Source organism: Terrapene carolina, unplaced genomic scaffold, assembly GCF_002925995.2.
Source record: "Terrapene carolina triunguis isolate 2854851 unplaced genomic scaffold, T_m_triunguis-2.0 Scaffold211, whole genome shotgun sequence".
Lineage (NCBI taxonomy): Eukaryota > Metazoa > Chordata > Testudines > Emydidae > Terrapene > Terrapene triunguis.
Genome location: NW_020664562.1, coordinates 31,819,130 through 31,843,435, shown reverse-complemented (window position 1 = coordinate 31,843,435; position 24,306 = coordinate 31,819,130). Strand labels below are relative to the sequence as shown.

General features: G+C 39.7%; 1 protein-coding gene across 5 annotated transcripts in view; it reads right to left on the bottom strand.

Annotated features, from left to right (window-relative positions):
- The window catches only part of LOC113407405 (ZZ-type zinc finger-containing protein 3-like), a 96,954-nt gene that overhangs the window by 4,259 nt on the left and 68,389 nt on the right, over positions 1-24,306 (bottom strand). Inside the window, exons 3-10 of one of the 5 annotated variants that reach the window (XM_026655890.2) lie at positions 15,731-15,869; positions 14,079-14,226; positions 13,877-13,995; positions 13,474-13,548; positions 13,126-13,227; positions 11,224-11,319; positions 7,071-7,223; positions 2,671-2,805 (exon numbers count right to left, since the gene is read on the bottom strand). In XM_026655890.2, the coding sequence (XP_026511675.1) occupies positions 2,671-2,805; positions 7,071-7,223; positions 11,224-11,319; positions 13,126-13,227; positions 13,474-13,548; positions 13,877-13,995; positions 14,079-14,226; positions 15,731-15,869 (967 nt within the window). The remainder of the gene's footprint in view (positions 1-2,670; positions 2,806-7,070; positions 7,224-11,223; positions 11,320-13,125; positions 13,228-13,473; positions 13,549-13,876; positions 13,996-14,078; positions 14,227-15,730; positions 15,870-24,306) is intronic. The other 4 variants (XM_026655891.2, XM_026655892.2, XM_026655893.2 and 1 more) reach the window with 4 other exon arrangements.

Sequence of the window (24,306 nt, the reverse complement as noted above, 5' to 3'; positions counted from 1 at the left end):
ACAATCTGAATAAACAAGGTGAGTACAACAGGAGCAAGAGCAAGGGAAGTTCCAGCTACCGTCACTGGCGTTAAGAAGGAACTGTGGGGGTGGCGGGTCGGCAGGGCTCTATATTGGGCACCATGAAGGCGTGACTCCAGAGGGCGCCCAGGCCGACCCTACGGTTGCTGCTAGGGAAAAATCTTTCGGCTACTGTGCACGTGCGTGCGCACACACCTGATTGGAATCAACATGAACAAGCACCTGAAGAAGAACATACATTAGCTTAGGTTTATTACACAGTAGTGTTTCCGAGTTCACTACATATATAACTTGTACTACAGGCAAGGCTGGTAGTTCCACTTATTGTTAAGGTTGCTTGACAATTCCCATGATAAGACTCTAATTTCAGTTGCTTATAACTCTGCCAAAAAACCATGTGGACTGAGATTTTCCATGCTGGGTATTAGCCTATGGCTGATTTTTACTTATTTATTTATTTTTAATTCAGCCGAAATAGTTCAGTCATTTCCAAGAACAAGGCTAAGGAAAAAATATGTAGTTCTGCCCCCACCAGCTCACAGGGCTGTTCTGAAGAATAATTAATGTTTGTGAAGCACTCAGATACTACAGTGATGAGCAGCAAAGAAAAGCCCATGAAAAAATAAACAATTGTGTATTCTGACCAGGGTTTAAATAATCTAAATGAGGCAAGAAGCCACACTTTGAACAATCAGGAAAAAAACAAATGATTGAATAGCTATTCATTAAGAGAGCAACATCCATCCTGTGCACTGAATGAGCTGGCAGTCCGGTGGAAAAATACAGTATGTGTTCATGTAACTAAAAACTGTATCATGATGCATACACACAGGGGGCAAATTAAGGTTGCAAAGACAACCTTAATTCTGGGATTTCCTAACTTTTGAGTGCTTGATTTTGCAACCTTAATAAAATTTTGAATATAGTATATTAAAGTTCTAAATAAGTAACTCAAATTACTTTGTCCATTCTATGTTATAACTAGAATTGCAATATTCCTGCTCAAGGTCCACGTTTTATATTCTGAACTACAATAAGAGCATTCATTTAAAAAAGCCTCAGCTTTCTAATACTGTGACATAAATCTGTCAGTATCAGTATGTTACTAGCCTGACAGTGTCAGTTTTCAAGTGTACGTCAGTTTCCGTGGACTGAATGACCTTGCATTCTCATAGAAAAGGCAACTACCAAAAAATCCCAATAAGCCCTTTCTCATCTCTAAGGAGTCAAGGCAATTCCTGCACGACTCCATACATGGGGAACAGCTACAAAGAAGGTTGTTGGTAATGACTGAAAATCCTCTCAAACTACAACAGGTATCCTTGGGCATTCCCTCCCTTTTCAATGTTGCCTAGAAACGGATGGTGCTGTGGATAGCATGTCTCTGTATGTTAAGTGTAAAAATTTTATTTTTATTCATCTCATACCAATATTATTTTATTTCCTTGCTTGAATCTTTTCTTCAAAAATTGCCTGGAGCTGGCCCAAATGCTGCTGCAATTTTTCTCTGCAGCTACAGCCTCAGTACACTGCCTATTGATCTACCAACGTTATCATTCCACATCTCTGGCTTTTCTTCCTTCAAAAGGACAAACTCCTGAAGGACTAATTCTTAAGTGACTGGGAAACTTTGCTACTATTAACTGGGATTAATTTCACCCTTTAAGGTTTAATACCCCAGTACCCCAAAAGAGATTAGATTCCAAGATGGGTTTCATAAACCAGTGCAGATAGCTGTAGTCATTTATTTTTCTTTACAGTGAGTTTTATTGTGTTGTCTGTAAATTTCTAAGACAAAATCCTGCATTATGATATTACATATTTCCATAATTATTTTTTCCTATATATCTATCACTCTGAAAAGGAAAGTTTCCTTTTTTCTAAGAAAATCCACTTCCTGCTAGTTTTAAAAAAATGCTCACACTAAACTGAATACAGTAGAACCTCAGAGTTATAGAAACCTTGGGAATGGAGATTGTTTGTAACTTCGAAATGTTCATAACTCTGAACAGCTTCTTCACCTCCTACCTGTAAGTGGCTGCCCCGCGCATGGAGACAGGGACAGGCAGCTGGTTCTAGCCCCCTGGCTGCAAGGGTGATGAGTGAGGCACCCTGGAGCACTGTGGCATCAGTGGGTGTGCTGTGCAGCCTGTGGCCCTTTAAAACTGAGCTGCTCCTCCAGAGCACAGCAGCTCAGGCTCACACTCCAAGCCAGGTACTGGCCGCAAGAGCAGCAGCTCCCACCCCAGCACCGGCAGCTTCCTTGCAGCATAAGCAGCTCAGGCTGTGACAGCTTCTTTCCCAGGCTTGGACTGAGCTTGTAAGTTTGTCTTCCTTCTGGCCAAGGGGAGGGGGTGAAAACAGCACCTGCGGCTTACAGGAAAGCGGCACAGACTGCTGCACTACTCCTGCTCTGCCTGCTCAGGCTGCCTTGGGCTGGCAGCGGGGGCTCACGGCTGTGCCTGTGAACCTCAGCGTCTTCATCTCCTAGCTGTAAGTGGCTGCCCCGCGGGTGGGGACAGGCAGTCCTGATGTGCCTGATTGCTTACTTCCGGTTCCACATGGTGTCCGGTTGACCGGTCAGTCTGCAACGCTGGTGTTCATATCTTTGAGGTTTTAATGTAACAACAGATCACTGGTATACCTTACCTTGAAGCCCACATGCTGCACAAATCCACTTTCTGCATGCATCTGCTGGAGTTTTTGCTTCTTCAACTTTTTTAACTCTAGCAATTCTTTGTATTCAGGTAACTCTCGATACAATATCGGGATACTTTCCTCATCCTGTTCAAAAAAGAAAACCTTTGCTTTGAGGATATCATTACTGAGAAGATCTAGCTTCTTTCAACATAAAATTGTGATCAGATTTCTTTCAGAAAAATACTGACAGAATAAACTACCTAAGAGACGTACAAGAATTATTTTGGGAAAGAAATCGATTGTTAACTTATATTTTTAGTACTATTATTTGTATTAATACAGTGTGCTACAGTAGGTTATCCTCTAATAAGGAAGACAGCTTACAGATTATGCCTCTTACTTTTACTTCATATTTTTAATTCCATTTAAGAAATGTACTTTAATTTGTATATAATATATTTGTGCACATATTGAGTGGGAACTGACACATGGAGGAAAAAAGCTAGTTTCTGTCAATACAAAGCTAGGTTATTTTATGTGCAAATATCTGGTAACAGGTTAAGAAACTGAGCATTAAAATTTAGCATAAACTATATCAAATTAATTAGACCTTGTTCTCTTTAACATTGTTCTACAGAGGAGTGATAGTTTTGTCCAGTGACTGCTCAAGTGCCTTAACTAGCTGAGAAAGCGGGCCAAAAATGATAGATCCCTAAAGATTGTTGTGTTTAGGGTTTTTGGACAATGTCACATTTAAATATACTGATGAGCCAAGACAGGCATCAAATTTTCATTGAATATTTTTTATTGAATGTCAGTTTTAAACTCCTGACGTCCTACTTCCTGGTTCACCAGAGTGTGGGAGTGGTAAGGAGGCATCCTTCTATGCCACTGGAAATACGAAGTTCCAGAGAATGACCCCATATGTGCACACACCCCTATTTCCCTTTTTCTCCAGCACCTCTTAGTCCACGGCACATACACATGCATACACACACCCTAGCTTTCCTCTCCTTTTTTACCCTCTCTGTGGAATAGACAAGGTACAAGAAGCTTTTGAAAATGAATATTTAAGATCAATGGTCATTTTTGCCATTATTTTTCATAACTGAAAGTTTATGTGCTACCAAAAGCTGGTGCATAAAAACATCTTAAGAGAACCTCATGAAAAATCACTTGCTCTCTCATTTTTAAATAGTGACCATCTCCCATTTTATTTAGTGAGAGTGCCAAGCTATCTCAGGGAAGATGGTGCCCACCAGGCTGTCAGAAAGCACAGACAGTTCCACTGAGGTCTCTCTCTCAAAATGTCCACCCAACTGAAGGTAGCTATTGCTTCAGAGCCACTGACAGCAATGGGAGATGGCAGCTGTTTAGACAGAGGACAGTTCTTCGTTGAATTCTCTGTATTAAAATATTTTTATCTCCTACTGAAGGAGAAACATTCAGTTATGAAGAATGAGGAAAAAGTGACAATTAACACTCTTCAAAATTCTTCAGATATAGCCTACACACAAGACAGCAGAGAGTTTTAAGAATACTGAAGTTTGTAGAGTATGTGTTATTTGTTTACTAAGATCATTGGGGGGGGGTGGGAGGGGAAAGGTTTGACACCAGTTGCTAAATTTCAGAAAGGACCCATTTTGAATTACTTAATTTTAACTCCTAAACTAATTAATGGACTTGCTTGGAAATTCTCAGAAAACTAATCTTATACTCAAAGTAAAAGTGCTGTAAAATTTTAGGGATGACACGCTGTATTTTTCATACATAAAGAAGTGGCTGAATCCCTGCTTTATGTGAAAAAACTCAACTCAGGGCTTGTCTACACAGGGAAGTTGACCAGCACAGCTAATGCAGAATAAGCTATACCAGTTAATTTCCCCTGTGTAGATGAGGCCTTAGCCTTAACTATGGACCAGCAACCGGTGCCTCCAGAGTCAAGAACTATAAATAAACCCTTCCCACTATTTGCTGGTTGCACTGTGATGCCCCACAAAATCATTCTGAGATGACGCAACTGCCACTGTGGGTATGTCTACACTGCAATTAAACACCCATGTCTGGCCTGCGTCAGACGACTCGGGCTCACGGCGCTTGGGCTATGGGGCTGTAAAACAGCAGTGTAGCTCTGGGACCCTGCAAGGGGAGAGAGACCCAGTGCCTGGGCTCCAGCCTGAGACTGACTGTCTATACTACTATTTTATAGCCCAGCAGCCTGAGATCCTCGAGCCCAAGTTAGCTGACCCGGGCCAGCCATGGGTGTTTAATTGCTGTGTAGACATAACCTGAGAGCCTTGCTTTGAATACTGAAATTCAATCTAATTTACTCATTTTGTCAGCAGGGCATGATATTTTTGCTTTCCTAATACTGTCGTTTTGCATTGATAATAGGTAAGGCTGCGATTTAGTCACGGAGGTCACGGAATCCGTGACTTCCAAAGACCTCCATGACTTCAGCCAGCGCCCGCTGGGAGCTGCAGGGTTCCCTGCCGCCTGCACAGGGACCCCTGCAGCTCCCAGCCACTTCGGGTGGCAGGGGGAAGCCCTGCAGCTCCTGGCTGCCGCTCCTGGCCACCATAGGCGGCAAGGGGGAACCCTGCCGCTCCCCGCTACAGTCAGCGGCAGGGGGGACCCGGCAGCAGGGGGAATCCCTGCTGCTCCCATGCGCTGTGGGCGACAGCAGGGATCCCTGGAGCTCCCGGCCAGTGGGAGGCAGGGAGGATCCCAAGAGCTCCGGGCCACAGCAGCTTAGAGCCGCCAGAGGAGGGGGACCCTGGAGCTCCCAGCCCCCCCGTAGCCAGCTGCCCAGGCTACACATTTTGTCATGGGTATTTTTAGTAAAAGTCAAGGACAGGTCACGGGCTTCCATGAATTTTTCATTATTGCCTGTGACCTGTCCGTGACTTTTACTAAAATCATCCATGACAAAAACTTAGCCTTAATAATGGGATCTTTCTGGTAATGGAGCTCACCTGTCTCTTTCTACATTACTGCAAATAAGAAAAATATCCATCTGAAATGCTGCACTAGTGAAGAAAGAAAAGGGTAAGCCACGCTTCCTAAAATAGGACCAAGTCAAGCATTACCATTGCAAAAACCAAAACCCAAACCTACTAGTAGCAAACTTGAAAACAAATACTGGTGTTGAAATATAGGCTCCCTAAACCTACTATAATTGTGGCATCATGGGGTGAAATGTAAGCACTTTTGGCAAAATAAATAAATAAATAAATAATCCAGATATAGAATGTAGTATAAAAAAATTGCGCACACACAACAAAAGTGCAATTGATTCCAGATAGATTTGCTAAGATAAAGAGAGGCAAATATTAACATTTAATTTTTTAATTTAATTAAATTTATTTAATTTTAAAAAATACTTGTTTCACCTCTTTTAAGATTCATATGGAAAAATAGTAAGTTATCAGATATGCTGGTAGGGGATGGGAGAGAGATGTCCCAGACAGCTCAGAAATTAAGTCACAAGGAGAAGACAGAGCATGTCTGAAGACAAGAGATGTGGCTGGGACTGAACAATGGATCCAGGAGTATCTAACAATTTAAGATGAAGAAAATGCAGTACATGTCACAAAGTCACTGAGAAAAACTGAACTGATCTGTACTGGACTATGTCATTACCTTTTGTTATGGGGTGAGGCTTGTGACTGATAAGCCCCCCCACCCCCTTCCATTCTCACAAAGATAAATTCAGCAGGCCAGATCCTTCTGTTTTGACTTCAGCGGAGTCATGCTGATTTTACACAAGCGGAGAATCTAGCCCATCTTCAGCAGTAGGATTTATTCCCTACATACAGTATTGTATACAGAAGTATGAAAAGATGTTTATATTATAAGCCCTCAAACCTAGTCCACTGATTACGTAATGACACTGCTGGTTGGGTTGTCTGTGTGGACCTCTGCATCTAACCTCAATTAGTCCAGCCACTAAGGTAAGACAAAGAGCCATACATATATAGTATGGGATGCAATTATACCAAAGAATGATGAAAGGATTTAGTCCTTTTGGTGCAACACTTTAGGCAGAAATATGTCTGCACACGTTATATGGTGTTCAGAATAATTCACAGTTAGTGACTGAACTGTTTTTGAAGATGTGAACGTGCAATTACAAGTTTTCGGAAGTGTCTAATTCTTCCTTGGTATCAATTTTTTTTTTCGTTTCTTTTTTGGTTTGGACTTTCCCTGAATTTTCTGTACTTGACTCTTCACATCAAAGAAGTGCCAGAATTCAATCTCCTGCTCCACCTGGCTTATGCAACTGAATTCACAACAGTTTAATATATACGTGACAATGTTTAAGTAAGGACACTTTTTCCAAATATAATTACTTAAACAGTCAAGAAACACCGTGAGACATTTTGCAATTTTGGGTTTAAATGACATACCGATACTTCCTCTTCTGCTGCAGCATCCATATGGCTCTGAAAACTGGATCTGTCATCATCCTCATCCATATAAACTGGAGGTTCATGGGATGTCATGAAAGTTGAAGGTTTGAAGAGATGTTTATTTAGGGGGTGCTGTCGCCTGCTTGATGACTGTAGTAGAAAAATGACATATAATGTTCAGATCAGATGCCTCAGAAACTATTTTTTGTAGTAAGAAATTCCTGCCAATAAAACCTGTAGACAAAATGTTTATAATTTTTATATGTGATCTCTTATCTTTCCCACAAATTTTCACACAGCATCCACTTCTGAGCCTAGTACAAGTGTTCTGGGAGCATTCATTTGAGAGATTAATACATTATGCCTTGGAGATTATTTATGTATGGAACAGATAATAGAAAACACTGTGACACACTCCTATTTTAGATAAACCCCTAGTAATAAACAGTCCCTGCCCTGAAGAGCTTACAATTCAAATAAATAAGATAGACAAAAGAAAAAGAGGAAGCAGAATTATCCCCATTTTACAGATTAGGCTCTGTAGCACAAAGAGATGAAGTGACAAGGTCACACAGAAACACTGTGGCAGAGTCAAAAATTGAAAAGAGGCAGTTTGGCCTATGGCAGTGTGGAGTCAAGAGACCTGTGTTCTATTCCTGCCTCTGCCACACCTGTTGGCTTTCCCCCAGCCCTTAGTTTAAAAAATCCTCTACAATCTTTTTAATTTTATATGCCAGCAGTCTGGTTCTATTTTGGTATTGGTGGAGCCCATCCTTACTGTATAGGTTCCTCTTTCCTAAAAGGTTCCCTAGTGCCTAATAAATCTAAAACCCTCTTCCCCACACCATCGTCTCATCCACACATTGAGACCCTGCAGTTCTGCTTGTCTTTCTGGTCCTACGTATGGAACAGGAAGTGTTTCAGAGAATCTTACTGTGAAGGTCCTGGACTTTAACCTCTTTCCTAGCAGCATAAATTTGGCCTCCAGGACCTGTCTCCTACCCTTCCCTATGTCATTAGTACCTACATGTATCACGACCACCAGCTCCTACCCAGCACTAAACATAAGTCTGTATAATATCTGACTAATAAGTCTGTCTAGATCAGGGGTTTTCACAAAAAAAAATTTGGTGGCCTCAGAATGCAGCCACCATCTCTTGCTGGTGGGGCACTCTGACAAGTTTTCCTAAAATACTTACCATAATTAACTTTAGGAAAAACAAATAAATATGCACATATACATGTCCACATCATTGTAATTTATGTAGGATTATTTTTCCAGACTCAATAATAAAAATAATGTACAGTTGTCTCTATTCTTTACTGGACCCAAGCAGAATAGAAGCACAAATAAGGTGTTTTGTATGTTCTTGTCTTTTTTCTTATGTCTTTTTATTTTTTTTTTTTCCCCCCGCTCCCCCCCCCCCTTTTTTTTTTTTTAAAGATGTGCACTGGAGGGGGGAGTGACGTTTGGGCCAGAGCTTGCCACTGTATGGCCGGGGAACAGAGCCTGAAGCCCCGTGACTGGAGCCTTCCACCCTACACCCTAGGCTGAAGCCTGACCCCACCAGCCCTGGGAAGGTGGGGAACTCACTGGCTGCCTGCTCCTCCAGCTCTTGTGTCTCCAGAGGTGGGCAGGGCCCAACCATTGCTGACTTCCCCCCCAGTCACCGCCCAGGAGGCCGTGGCCGCAAGAAGAGTCCCTGGTGGCCACATGCGGCCACCGTGGCCAAATTTGAGAAACACTGCTCTAAGTAGACAACTCTATTAGCAGACAGAGTTCAATTCCCCCATCTGCAGTAAAACTTAATTTCCTCCCCTCCAATGATTATATTTTTTTATTGGTTACAAGTGTTGAGAGCGTAGAGAGCCCACACCCCTGCAGGACAGCAGGCTGGAGTGAACCTGGGAACAATGCACTGTACCAGTGTGAATCTAGTGTTCAGAGCTAGGATCTGAATACTACCGTGAAAACAGACATAAATATATGTTTCATGTATTTTAGAAAAGCAGTATGGTAGGGTTTCCATTATAAATATCACAATTTTATAAGTTAATATAAAATTCAACATCAGTTCCATTTTCAGCCCTGGTATAATACTTGATATTTAAAGAGTAGCACAATGCTAAGGAACTTAGACAATCTCTGTAAACTTGGGAAAAATTTTAAATAAATATTTTAAAAAGAATTACAAAACTACCCATGAAGCAATTAATATTATGGTTACACAGCAGATGCAATGGGCCACAGTCTGCTCACATTCAGTAGTACTATTTTGTGCTCATGTTCAGCAATACAATTGTTTTCTATTAAAACTTTAACTGAAGGGAAAAAAATCCGCCTCCTTTGTCCTCAAGCATAGTAATTAGATATGAATGGACAAAAGAATGCTGATTTTTAAGTTTTCAAAGTGGCAGCAATGTTAGCTTCTTCTGAAAGGTTGTTTGTAAAAATAACTCTGATGGAGAGCGTTCTTAGTACGGATCTGATGCTTATCTTTACACATTGACGCCATGTGCATAAGTCTTTACAGGATTCGGGCCTACAATTGCAAATACATGTTTTCGCAGAGTTATCTGGTGTGAATAGATTTTGTGGACATTACTGCACCCACCTTTGAAAATTTTGAAGACCCTGAAGTCTTCCTGGACATTCTATAACAGATTTAAAAGTAGCCATACTTGAACAAAAAAACTTCAGAAACAGACTTCAAAGAGAAACTGCAGAACTACATTTCATTTGCAAACTTAAGACCATCAATTTGGCTTGAATAGGGACTGGGAGTGGCTGGCTCACTACAAAAGCAATTTTCCCTCTCTTGGTATTGACACCTCCTCATCAATTATTGGGAGTGGACTACATCCACCCTGACTGAACTGACCTTCAACACTGGTTCTCCACTTGTGAGGTAACTCCCTTCTCTTTGTGTGTCAGTATATAATGCCTGCATCTGTAATTTTCACTCCATGCATCTGAAGAAGTGGGTTTTTTACCCACGAAAGCTTATGCCCAAATAAATCTGTTAGTCTTTAAGGTGCCACCGAACTGCTTGTTGTTTTTGTTAATATCCTATGACAATCACAACAGCATCTGAGTGCCACATAAAATTATATCAATCCATATTAGAGAGACAAGGTGGGTGAGATACTATCTTTTATTGGACCAACTTCTGTTGGTGAGAGAGACAAGCTTTTAAGCTTCTGAAGATGAGCTCTGTGTAAGCTTGAAAGCTTGTCTCTCTCACCAACAGCAGTTGGTCCAATAAAAGATATTACCTCACTCACCTTATATCTCTAATATCGTGGGACCAACATGGTTACAACAACACTGCATACATCAGTCCATATGACTATTTTAAATACATATTTGAGTTTCTCTTCTCTTCCCAGTACTAGGAAGAATTCTCAGAAACATCACTGAATTTATCCTTCTATTCTTATTCTTTTCTCTACCATTCCAAGAGCAACACTGTATTCAAGGGGGACGGGATTGGGAGGGCTGGGGGTGGAGATTTGTTCACAAAGAGCTTACGAAGTAAAATTATATGTGATGTACAATAATTGTGGATGATCTTACATCTTAGAGGAGTTGCAGGCCTGAGAAAAGCATTCAGTTTCAGTGTTAACTCTATGGCTGTGGTAGTTTAAATATACTCATTTTTGTGAAAACTCATCTTCCATGTTTTTTAATTTTTATCAATTTAAAGTTTTGTTCTTCTCTGAAAGATGACTGTGAAAATGCCATTGCTGGGATTCTATATTTTTTGTCTTCAGTTACTCAAATATGCTCAGTTTATGTGTGCATGTGCTGTGGGGGGAAGAGAGTAAACAAACCTGCCAGCCCTGCAAACTCAAATGTGTGCTTCTGGCTGGCACTTCATCACCAATAAAGACTCTACAACAGGTACTTACTTACTTAAAACTGTTGATGTGCAAACCAGAATAGAATTCAGCTTGCTCTCTGGTGCTAACAGCAGTAAAAAGTACCTCTATCAGTGAAATAACAGATACATGTAACTTGGGATGAGCAGTCTATTTAATAAAAAGGTTCCATTCCACACTTTAAAGTAGGATCCTTAGTATCTTCAAAACTAATTTGCATGTAAATGCACATGCAAATATGAAGTCTTCTGCTATAATGTAGTCTTACCTTTTTGGAGTATAAATATAAGTTTGGAGTTCTGCCTGGTACCGGAATGCCAGCTTTAGTCAGTTTTATGAAATACTTTTGCACCCTGCTGGCAACCTAAAAGAAACAAGATAAGTTAATTAAGTGTTAGATGAATAAATAAATACGGTGTGACTTTTAAATAAGGAATTCAAATACCCACTAAAAATCTAATGTTTGCCTGAAGTGCTTAAAGAAAAATACAAACTTCAGAGAAACATGACATTCTAAACTTTATGTAATATTTATAAAAGGCAAATGTCTACGTTCTTCTTCTGCAAAGAGTAAAAAAAAATTGGGGGTTGAGCATAGCAGTTAAGTTTCTGATTCTGAAATTGCATCAAAGATACTGTGTCTGATCATGTACGTTGTCTCAGAACATAGACATATTTGCCCATTCTACAGTGTTGAAGAACAACCTGCCCCTCATACTGTCTCTTTCTGCTGGAAAGACAACAGTAGATATTATGCATTCACAGTAACTTACAATAGGAGTTAAAAGTAAATGAATCTGTCAGCAACTGGTGTTGCTGTATTCCGAAAACAATGTCACAGGGCCAGGGCCGGATTAAGACAGGGGCTTTAGGGGCTGCAGCTGGGGGCCCCGGCTCAAGGGGTGCCCCGCAAAAATAAATCACAGGCAGCGATCTCCGGGCCGCTAAAAGGGGCACTCAGGCTGCCTGCCTGGCCCGGCCCCACACTGCTCCTGGAAGCGGCTGGCCCCGGCGGGAGGGTGTGGGGTGTGTGTGTGTATGAATGAGGCAGCTCCGCGTGCTGCCCCCGCCCCCAGCACCATCCCCACAGTTCCCTTGGCCAATGGGAGCTGCGGGGGTGGTGCTTGCGGGTGCAGGCAGCGCATGGAGACACGGTGTCCCCCTCCCCACAGGGGCATGCAGAGACATGCCAGCAGCCGGCTGCTTCCAGGAGTGGCGTGGGGCTATGGCAGGCAGGCAGCCTGTCTGAGCCCTGTTGCGCTGCCGGCTGGGAGCCGCCTGTGATAAGTACCTCCCAGCTGGAGCCTGCACCTCACACCCCCTCCTGTGCCCCAATTCCCTTCCCCAGCCCGGAGCCCCCTCCTGCACCAAACTCCCTCCCACAGCCCACACCCCTCACCCTCTCCTGCACCCCAACACTCTGCACCAGCCCAGAGCCCCCTCCTGCAACAAACTCCCTCCCAGGAAAAAGACGTGTATACAGGGGCCCCACAAAATCTAATAGCCCCGGGCCCACAGGAGAGTCAATCCAGTCTTGCACAGGGCCACTGTCACAACAATTAGACCTGACAGCTTAATCATGGTTTGTGGGCATTTATTAAAAATTAATACAATTTCACATTTAAGAGTCCTAACAAAGAGCCCTAGGTTTGTTACGGTCAGATCCCCTAGTAGAGATGTTAGTAGTGCTGCAGACCTTTCTTTGGATGACTGATTAAATTTTTCATCAAAATATTAAGATTAACAGGTTGGCTCTGAGGACTTGACAACTTTCCTGATTTTTTTAAATCTAGTATGAGTTTTTTAAAATCTCCAAATGGAATGTGGGCAACTCCATTTTGTATCTATTTCAACATCCCCAGGATGCAGTAATTGATGTCAGTAGTCCCGGGGCATAGCCACTAAACGCAAGCAAAGAATTTGTTGGTGAGGTTTCTTCCCCCAGAAGCAATCAATTCTGTTCCAACCAAAATACATTTTACAGTTTTAAAAAAATCCTTGTCTCTTTATGAATTGACATGACTTTTGCAAAGGCAAATCCTACATAAGAATTCCATTACTGAAGAAACTATGCAAAAGACCAGCTGACACCTGCCCCCTCTAGTATTTCCTGGAATGTCTACAAAGCAACAAGAGAGATGGTTACTTATGCACGAGAATTCCCGATTACCTGTTTTGCAGTTCGATTTCCCAGTTCATCAGCTATCTTCTGCCACCGTCGGGATTCTACTTCCTCTGGTGGGTACTTCAGGAGTAATTGTTCAAGTTTTTTCTAAACCAAGCACAAGACAAGATCATAAACATTAATACACCTTATCTAGAAGGGGCATGGCTTGTCACTATAAAAAAAAAAAAAATCAAATCAAACTGGTGCAAAACATGAATAAATACATACATGTTATCTTTGACTCCAAAGCGTTATGCACTTTAAACGTTACTACACAATTTGAGTTTATTTTGGTGAACATCACTGTACGGTTACAAAATGGTCTACGAGCTAGCTAGGGTTTCCCATTACCTGTTCTTCTACAGTCCACAGCTGGTTAAAAGTTTCGGGTTTGGTCTCATCGCAAAGTCGCCCTCTTATCATCTGCTTAAATACAGTATATAACATGGAATAGGACTTTAGAAAAAAAGTTAGGATAACTTGACTTTAACCCTTTTTCCACCCAAGTAAAAGAAAAACATACATGAAAACATTATTTTGGTAGAGGACAGAAAAAAGTTATCTGACTTGGTCACATGAAAAGATGACACCACCAAGTGTTTTGATGACTGAATTTTTGAACATTTGGAAACCGAGGCATTAAATTTATTATAACAATTTTAACACTACCCGCATAATCTAGTATTAATAAGTAATCCATGTTAAAGTTACTATTTTGTAAAATTTTGCCTACTTTCTTTTTTATAACATTTACCTGTGGGCGGCTGTTTGTAGAACCTTCTGGGCCATCACTTAAAGGCAACACCGAGTATGAAATGGACTCTCCATCCTTCTTGGGATCCAAAGGGCTTTTTGGTCTTGCAGGCAAACCTACTACAAGCAACATAAAGAAAGGGTTATTAAACCAACACAGCAGGTTATTTTTTCCTGTAATATACACTTAGTTTTCCACTTACCTTTGTCAAAAATCAGCTTCGCTCTCCTACTGTTACGTTTCCGGTTTTTGAATTCTCTCTCAAAGTTTCCAAGGCTGGTGGTATATTGGTCCCAGGCAATCTCAGGCAACTGGACAACTCTTTGAGGATATGGAAGCCCTATATCAACCTGAAAGAATCAAAATGAGAAGCAATACTTAATGCAATCACTGAGCATCCAAATGAAAGGATTTGGAACCACAGAAATCCTGGATCTGTTTTTAGCTAACAGCAGGACTCAAAGTTTCTATATTTAAGTGCCATGCAGCACATATTCTTTATATAGGGAAAGCGTTTTCAAAGAGTGATACACAGCAGGGCATATAAAATATGCAGCGGCACGGTCAATGATGGTTTATTGGACATGGAGTTTAAAAGTTACATTGAATAGTTGCAGCCAAGTATTTCTGATTTTCATATCCTGTTACTGTCTATCTTCATTGATTTGTTAAATATTAAAAAAACATACTGTATACCCAGACCTGTACTCCTGCAAGCAAACACAGCAGACTAATGAGAAATAAAAGGAACCCAGTTATCAGAACTGATTAATCACATCCACATGCAAACTTAAATGTCTACTATAATAGAAATGACTTATACAGTGTTTTTACTGTTAAATTGATTTTGTTGCCTTCTGCCCACAATACAATTGCTGGCAATGCTCAACACACATCCACACACACACACACACACCCACCCCATTTGGCATAATTTCTTTGGCTAAGATGGGAAAATACATGAAATGCTCTGCAACAGGCATTAATGTTTTCCAAGGACTGGCTGATATGGTTGCCAGAGCACAGTGCTTGGATGCCAGATGAATCACAACTATAACTTGCTTAGAAATCAATGGAAAGACAACCACTGACTTCAGTGGCCTCTGGATCAGGCCCCAAGTTTATACTAGCTTATGAAAAGGGAATCTCCCAGAACCAACATCTCTCCTTCATTGAGAGATATGCTGCTATCATAGCATAAGTCAGTCATTGCTTTCATTTAAAAAAGAAACTATTAAGACTTTTAAAAATTTGTTTTCCCTGTTACTGTTGTTATAACTTCCTTTTAAACTTTTGAAAATGAAATCTGTTTCTTTACTGAAATTCACCCTCCTCCACACATGTACACTAGCTTGATATAATCACTGGCACTCTCCTGGTTTGAGGTATGCCTTTATAGCTCATTTTGCTTTCAGTTTACGAACTACATTTCCTGCTCACAATCTCCATTTAAAAGTACCCTAACCTGAAATGGAACTCAAAGCATTTAAGTCTCTTTGGTGACAAAGGTCATGATTTCTTGATATCATTTCCTACCGCAAAATGCTTTCTTTCTAATCATAGAAGTCTTGAAAAGCCCATATGCATTGAAAGCTTGAAGACAAGATGAGTTTTATACTCCTATAAAAATGTGTCCTTAACAAATTTTTCAAAATTACTTGTATTTTATAGGTTTAAGCAACATTTAACCAATCATCAAACCTGAACAGAGGGCAGTTTTCTCTCACTACAGAAAGAATTTAAACCTTTTAATATTTACACAGGTATATATAAAATACACTAGTTTTTAATAGGTAATGAGTTAATTGTTATAAAAAAAAATTCCGTAAAACTTAAGAAATGCCTATTGTATACCTTCTTTTGGAGTCTTTCCACAAATCCAATGGGATTTTTCAGTGCTTCTCTCTGGTGTCTGCCTAAACTTTCAAGGTCTTGAACTGCTTGAGTACGTTGAGCCTCGAGTACAGCAATCGTCTGTAACAGTCTCTGATAACTACAGAGACAAAGGGAAACATCTCACTAAAGTTTTCTAGCAAAAACAACAACAAAAAATCTAAATGCCAGCCATGATTATCTACTAATAAGAAGTCAGGCAGTCTTGCACACTTATCTGTAACAGTTTAGCAAAGCATTTTACTGAAACAAAAATGGTCTTGACTGATATTTAAGTAGTTAAATACAAAGCACACCAATAAAACAGAAAATTCAGGCATTCCTTTAATATTAAATCCTTATTCTAGCAGTTGGCCCATAAAAATGGCAACAAATCATGGTGACATAAGGCAAGCTCCTGAGCTTCCCAATAGCTACATCTGACAACCAGAATTGCTCACAAGAGTAAAAATACAGAAAGACAAAAGTCATGACTTCTTATCTCCTACTTCAAAATAAACTCCCCCCCACCTCACCCCACCCCATGACAAATGGTTCCATTATTGTTAAATTGTTACTCTACCACAAGCAGAGAAGAATGATTGAGATATACTCATCTACAGAAACAGAGAATTTCATAGCAGCTTCAGATGAAAATACTACAGTGCAATTATTCACAAAGAACAACCAAGAGAGAACTAAACAGACTCAAAATGAACATATGCAAGAAAACACCTCATGTAAGAATAAACAAGTCCAAACCAAAAATTAGAACACTCCACAACATCTGTCAAGCTGTACTCAACATCATACTGCTTTTCCAGAATGTAAAATTACTTAAGAGAGAATCTATTAACATATTTCCCCACAAGCTGCCTTCCATAAGTCAACCTGGTGATGAAATTATATGTTATTGTAATATGAACCTTTAAAAAATTCAGAAAACTACTTTTTAGTAGCTTTTTATTCATGTTATAGTAGCCATTGTTTGGAATATCCTAATAGGAGCTGGCTAATAAAATTTCTCTCTACTGACTTTGTCCTTTACACATTCACCAGGTTAGTTCCAGCTTTTCTAGGAAAGATAAAATTAACAGGCATCTCGTTTACCCTTTCTGAAACAGAATACAAATATTGTAAACAATGCTTTAAGAATGTGTTAAATAATTAACAAAACAAATCCAGTAGGGGGGACTCACAACATTGTTTTCTGTTGTTCCTGTAAAAACCTTGCCTGTTTTATTTCATTTAGGTTTCTGAGTTGTGTAATGGTGGATGTACATACATATAATATGACTCCAGTCCTGCAAACAAGTAAGTTTGAGTAACTTTTGCATATAAATATTTCTGATATGTATACATGTAAGTCATGTCTACACTACAGCTATTACCGCTGCACAGCTATGGCACAGAACCTGTGCAACCCTGAGCAACGGAGCTATGCTGATCTAATTTTTGAGTGTAGACCAGGCTGTAATATTATAATTTTATAGTCGTTTAAGCCAGGGGTTCCTAAACCTTTTGCAGACACAACCCAATTTTAATGAAGTAAAGGTCCTGCCGGGACCCCAGACAGCATGGAGGATGCCACTTTGTAAAGCAAAGTGTCATCCTCCATGCATCATGACCTTGCATACACTACATACGTGAGGTCACGCTGCGCAGAGCAAACTGGCATCTGCATGCACTAGGGATTGCCACGCCCCCATCTGCAGATGGCACAACCCCATTTGGGAACAGGCCCAACAATGTGACCTGACTTGCAATGAACCCATAGAAAACCTTAAAAACAAAAATTATCATCTATTTCAACAAATTCCTTTTTTCTGTTGATCTTTTACTTAAAACAAGTTTAACACAATCAAGCATCAAGTAAAAGTGTGAACGATCAGATACAACTCCAACTCCAGTGAATGTGAGGGTATGTCTTCACTAGCAACGTTAAAGTGCTGCCACTGTGTAGAGCTCTCTCCCAGCGCCGTTAAAAAACTACCCCCACGAGGGCCCAGCACTGGTGCACTGTCTACACTGCCACTTTACAGCGCTGAAACTTGCAGTGCTCAGGGTGGTGTTTTTTCACACCCCTGAGCGAGAAAGTTGCAGCGCTGTAAAGTGGCAGTGTAGACAAGGCCTTAGTCTCTCCATTGGCTAGAATGGGAATTGGATCAGACCTTAAAGGCATAGATCAAAGCAGGGCCTTCATGTGCTAGGTACAAAACAGGAACCTCATGCCACCAGATCCTTGTGTTTGCTAATTTGAAAGTTATGAGTTTTCCAATGTTAAATGGTCCCCATACCAGAAGGTACATTTCCTTTTTTTTTAAAAAAGAGAACAAAAAATGCAGTAACTGAAAACAAAGAAAGAAGACAAGAAACATAGGTTCAGGTGTGCAGCCTCTGCAAGAAAAACACACGGCTTGCTGAAAATAAGGCACATGTCTTCTTCTACTGGGGGGTGGGGAAGGAGGCAAAGTGTTGACATTTGTCTGTATACACCTGGTGATATGCATCCTGAAAACCAAAATACTAATTAAACAAGCAATTAATAGGGTGCAACTGTTGGAACAGCACTCCAGTTTCCTAGTCTAAACCAACAAGAAAATGTTAAAAACTTACATTTTTGTTATTTTGCTATTTTATTGGGGGAGGGGGAGTAAGGTGACTCTTAAAAGTTCTTCCTACGTTTTCTGAACACAGTGACTACATGATTTCATCAAACATATAAAATTTAACATACTAAGTCTTGAGAATTTGCCCAAGAGACTGAGGCGATTCAAGTGGTTAAGGACCTAATCCAGTGCCCATGGAAGTCAATGGTAAAACTACCACTGATTCCATAGCAATTGGATCAGGTCCTAATGCTCTAGCTTTTCACCTAGCTTCCAGCATTCACATCACAACCACCACACAACTCTGTACAACCAGCAGTGTCTGTCTGAGACAAGCCTAAGATTTGAGTAACAGATGTGTCACTTGTCAGGATTAAGGTACATTAGCAGAACTGTGTAAAAAATCTGCACAGGTCCTGACACCATTATTTGTGGCTCTAACCAGTACTAGTAATCCTTCGCTTTCATAACAAATACACACAACAAAAGTTTGCAGAACCAAGGCTAAAAATATGCAGTTTTATTTACATAAGATTTTAAATAAAATTCTGCCTTCTTATTTCTTAATAAAAACCTACGGTATCTTAAACTGTTTTTCCCAGACTGTGTTTAAACAATTGCTTTTCAAAAAGAAGCCAAGACAAAACAATCACTGAGTTCAATCGCACTGTTTAATGTTTTAGGAAAAACAGTTATTTAAATTATTTTAAATAGTGCATCATTTTTCACAAGGATTAATGTTGTTCTAATATCAGTCTACAAGACAGGGCATGCACATATAAAACAGAAGGGTCATCAGCTTGTTATGGCCTTAACATACACAGTTGTGGGTGGGCCTAGAGGAAATTATGTTCCTGAAGAAACAAGAAAATTCAGATCTGTGTAACTATTTCTCCCCATCTTGTGGTCTGATCAGCTGAGTAAGACACTATAGGAACTGCAAGTTCATTGGTTCACAAATTATCTCCTTTTGCTCTTGATAAAAATCAGAAACATAAGTATTCAGAAGTATTACATGTGATATTTATCTGCAGTTATTGTAGCTATATCCTCAGGCCAAACCCAGCTTGCTGAGCAAACTATTCAGATAAATAGATTTCCCAGTAATGTTTTTAGTTTCTGCTAACGATATTTATTTCTATTTGGAGATTACAAAATTCATCAAGGGATACTGTCATATAATTTAGCCTCCAAATTTAAGTTTTGTGTAATTAAATGAAAAGATTCACAAAACAAGTATCTCATTACATTTTTGAAAATACAGAAACCAGCTTTTCATACGGATTTTTTTTATGGCCGCAGGCTTGTAGAATCACGTTAATACATGAACATCAGACCTGGGATTTAAAAAAATAAATAAGTTTATAAGTCTCATGGTTGCAAAGGAAAACTTGAAAACGTGAACACTAAAAGTTCAAAAAGTAGGAGACAAAAAAAAAACCAATTTCTTTTTTTAATTTGGGAGCCTGTCTCATGCTTTTTAATTTTTATGGCTGGAAATACAAGTGTTAGTACTACAGGTATCTTTAAAAAAAAAAAAAAAAAAAAATTTTTAACCTGATAATACACCTACTGATAGCAGGTGTACTGAAATTGAAGCCCTTACAGCTGTTTAAAGCAATCTAGACAGAATATAAATTGATATTTAAAACTGCATGAAATTCACAATGGAAGATCAGTACCTTTTCAGCACAAATACTCTAATAATGTAGTAAAAAAATTCTCAATATATTAACATCCTTGCCAAGTGAACCTAATCTAAATCGATTGTATTATTTTCCTATAATTAAAAAGTGATTAAGTAAGCACTTTATTCTTGGCCCAGTACAGATTAAATGACTAAATCTAGAATGAGCATTATTAGGTTAATTACAGATCTTAAAATTAAATATAAAATAACATTGTCAAGTCCTTTAGGCCTGAAATTAATTAAATTGTACTTTAAAAATAGCATTCTAGTAAAAAATGTCATCCTTGTTCTGATAGTGCTTTATTTCATATAATTAATGTCCTCCTCATCCCCTATGCTAAATAAATAAAATGAAAATTAAGAAGTGGAAATTGTCTTTTTTCCTAGAAATGAACTAAACTGGGATTAGATTCCCCCCCACAGCTTTTTGGGGAAATGCAGAATGTGTGATTTTTGCTTACTTATTCAGTACACTATATACCATATTGAGACACATTTACGTACCATTATGTGGAACTCTTCAGAGAGTGCAAGCGCAAAGCATGAAATATGAAACAGTTCTCAAGAGCTGACCTTCCTGCTGAGCTTTCATTGTCTTTCCTTGCCTTTGTCTCCCTTTATCTTGTTTCTATTACTTCTGTCTATCTCCAAATTCCATGCCACCCTCCCCACCCCTGCCACCTCCTTCTCTTCTAAAGTTCCTTGTGGATGCTATACAGTCTTAATAGAAAAGAATGTATTTCAAGTTCCTTGACTATAAGATAAAGAAGAGAAAGAGTTAAGAGTGTTGCATTCCTGATGGATCTACTGCCTAAAATCCTTCTTCAATAGCAAAGCACCTAGGTGTAACACATTACATTGTAAACATCAAAATATCAAACTCTTGGCTACTTTGGTCTCCATTCACAACAGCTGGCCTACTGGGGTGTGACATCACGTGTGAATGAGACAACTGTCCTGAAAGTAATCTAATCTCTCTTGAGCAAAAATGATATTGGTGCTACAGATTCACATCAATATCTTGCCACAAAGCATAAAGTTACCTGCACATGTCAGACTTACAGACTTGACTGTGCTTCTCGGCTCTCTGTGAGCTGAGGGGTGAAAACATTATCATAAAGGGGAACTTCTGGGGGGTTTGAGCAAACAGGAAGGTTAGAATCAGTTCACGCAACACACACTGAGTGACCCTAAATAAATTCAGTCTCGAAAGAATGCAAAGCAGCCATCTTTAATATTTGCATATTTTCTATTCCATGGAACAATACAAATGACTGTGGCTTTTTCTTCCCCCCCCCCTTACAGCCTGGTGTTTGTACCAGTGCTTCAGGAGTGCCACTGTCAATACTCATGGACTTCAGAAGACGGCACAGGTTTTCATCCTTTTAGGTAAAATCCCTTTAGCTGGTACCTTAAGCAAATATTGTACAAAAGTTCCTTGTAATATAGAAGACACATGCTTTGTGTATGTTACACTTAAGCAATTCAGTCAGGTTTCTTTCACTACCAGGTTCTCTAATAGCCATCATACTTTCTTCCTTTTTATTTCAACCCTGCTTCTTAATTATACATCCAATTACTCATCTGGCCACCAGTCTATTAGGTTTTTAACCATTCCAATTTTCAAAGCTGCATACAGACTCTTAACTGCATGACTCCCATTTATTTTACTATGAGAACCAACTTTTTTGAAAGAGATTTATTCAAGGAAATTACTGGCTGAATATAAAAATTTCACATCCTCTAACCTTTCTTCTTCTCCTCTATCTATAAGTAGTGACATAACATTTTGATTATATTTCAAGAAATGCAGTAAGTCACAAGTTTCATTTTTAACCAGGGATCTTAAAATGTGCATGCAACTCCTATGTTTAGAATTAGATGCTTTTCTGCAGGGGCACAAGCAAAGTGTGTGCATAGTTTAAGTGGCTATTTTCAAAATAATTTGGTTCATAGACTTTTACTATACATTTTCTAGGTTCTCTGTGAATTATAATTCATATTGTTATATTCAAGTCAGTCTCTGTACCTGTGCTAATTCACGAGAAGACAAAAGCCTTGTCTTCCCTGGGAAAAGAAGGTATGTTCCTAACTCAAGTTAACTAACGTGAGGCAAAATCCCAGAGAAGACAAGGCATCAGATTGTGCTTAAACTAAATGAGAACTATGTAGTTAGAGCCTAGAGCAGGGGTTCCTAAAGCGGTGCCCGCGGGCGCCATGGTGTCCACTGGGGCATCCATGTGCGCCTGCCTACTGGCCGCCGGACAAGCAGCCGCTGAAATGCTGCCGAGAAGCGGCAACATCAAGAAGCGCTACCACTGAAATGCCGCCGATTTTTGGCGGCATTTTGGCGGCGACACCTCTTGATGACGCTGCTTCACGGCGGCATTTTGGCGGCGACACCTCTTGATGACGCTGCTTCATGGCAGCATTTCGGCGGCTGCTTGTCCAGCGGCCACGGACCTCAGCGGCTCGTCGTCCGGTGCCCGCCACACCGAAAAGGTTGGGGACCACTGGCCTGAGCCTTTACAAACCACTTCAAAACTTCCAATTAAATTCATACTTTGATGACCCACCAGAACAGCACTTCAAACTTCTTAAAGTGAGCTCCAAACAATTGAAGTCTTAAATAATTTCCTTTTGTTAGGACTTTGAGGAATCACCAGGAAAAATGATCTCTTACAAAACAACAAAACCATCTCGCACAGTTAAACAAGTGGACTTTTATTAAACTCACACTCAGACACAATTAGATACTACATTGACTTAACTCAAGTTACAAACTTAATCTAAACAACAAATCTCTAAAATCGTTCAATTATTAGCCCTTCTGAAAAAATTAACGCACAGTGCTCTCCACAGGAATTCTTTCAGTCTGTGAAATTAAGATTTGTTTTAACCTACAAATGCAGTGTTGGAACACTAATGACAGACAACATACACATAAGTTTGCAGAAAGCTTTCCAAATAAGATGATTATCAGATAATTTAGTAACCTATCTAAATAGGTAAGGTTCTCTGTGATCTTTAAGATGAGATAAAAGGCTTTCCTGAGACTGTACTTTTAAAAATAAAATAGATTGTAAAAGATAGATATAAATTGGCAAGAATCTCCTACTCAAGCGTTCTGCTATAATTTTGTTGCATCATTTTTAGATTGCCCCACAATGTAAGCACTATACTGTGCTCTAGATTTCTAGAGATGCTGCCATATACGGGGGCGGGGAGCATGGTTGCTTAGTATGATGCTACTTTTTTTTTTTTTTTTGACAAATTTTTGACAAATTTCTTTGGGAAATCATGTTCTCTTATTTTGCCCACAACCAATCCTCAAAGTAGTGCATCTAGTGATTTCTGAGATGCAAGATCCATTTGTTTTTTGCTGCGGTTAATTTTTTTTTTTATTACTTGTCCTGTGCTAATTATATTTCTGTTCTTAGGTATCCAGTAATGGATCACATATTTTATCTTTATTGAGTTGGGAAATGACAACTCTTGGTTGGTCTCCTCATTTCAAAACAGATATACTGGCACTAGAAAAGGTTCAGAAAAGGGCAACTAAAATGATTAAGGGTTTGGAACGGGTCCCATATGAGGAGAGATTAAAGAGGCTAGGACTCTTCAGCTTGGAAAAGAGGAGACTAAGGGGGGATATGATAGAGGTATATAAAATCATGAGTGATGTGGAGAAAGTGGATAAGGAAAAGTTATTTACTTATTCCCATAATACAAGAACTAGGGGCCATCAAATGAAATGAATAGGCAGCAGGTTTAAAACAAATAAAAGGAAGTTCTTCTTCAAGCAGCGCACAGTCAACTTGTGGAACTCCTTACCTGAGGAGGTTGTGAAGGCTAGGACTATAACAGAGTTTAAAAGAGAACTGGATAAATTCATGGTGGTTAAGTCCATTAATGGCTATTAGCCAGGACGGGTAAGGAATGGTGTCCCTAGCCTCTGTCTGTCAGAGGTTGGAGATGGATGGCAGGAGAGAGATCACTTGATCATTGCCTGCTAGGTTCACTCCCTCTGGGGCACCTGGCATTGGCCACTGTCGGTAGACAGGATACTGGGCTAGATGGACCTTTGGTCTGACCCGGTACGGCCTTTCTTATGTTCTTATGACAATGGTTTATCATAGGGACTGTGGTCTCTGACAAACTGACTTTCAGTTGCTTCAGGAACAGAACAAGTTTCCTGCATTTATTTTTCTTTTTAAAAAACAAAACAAAAATTAAAAAAAAAAAACACCACATGCAGC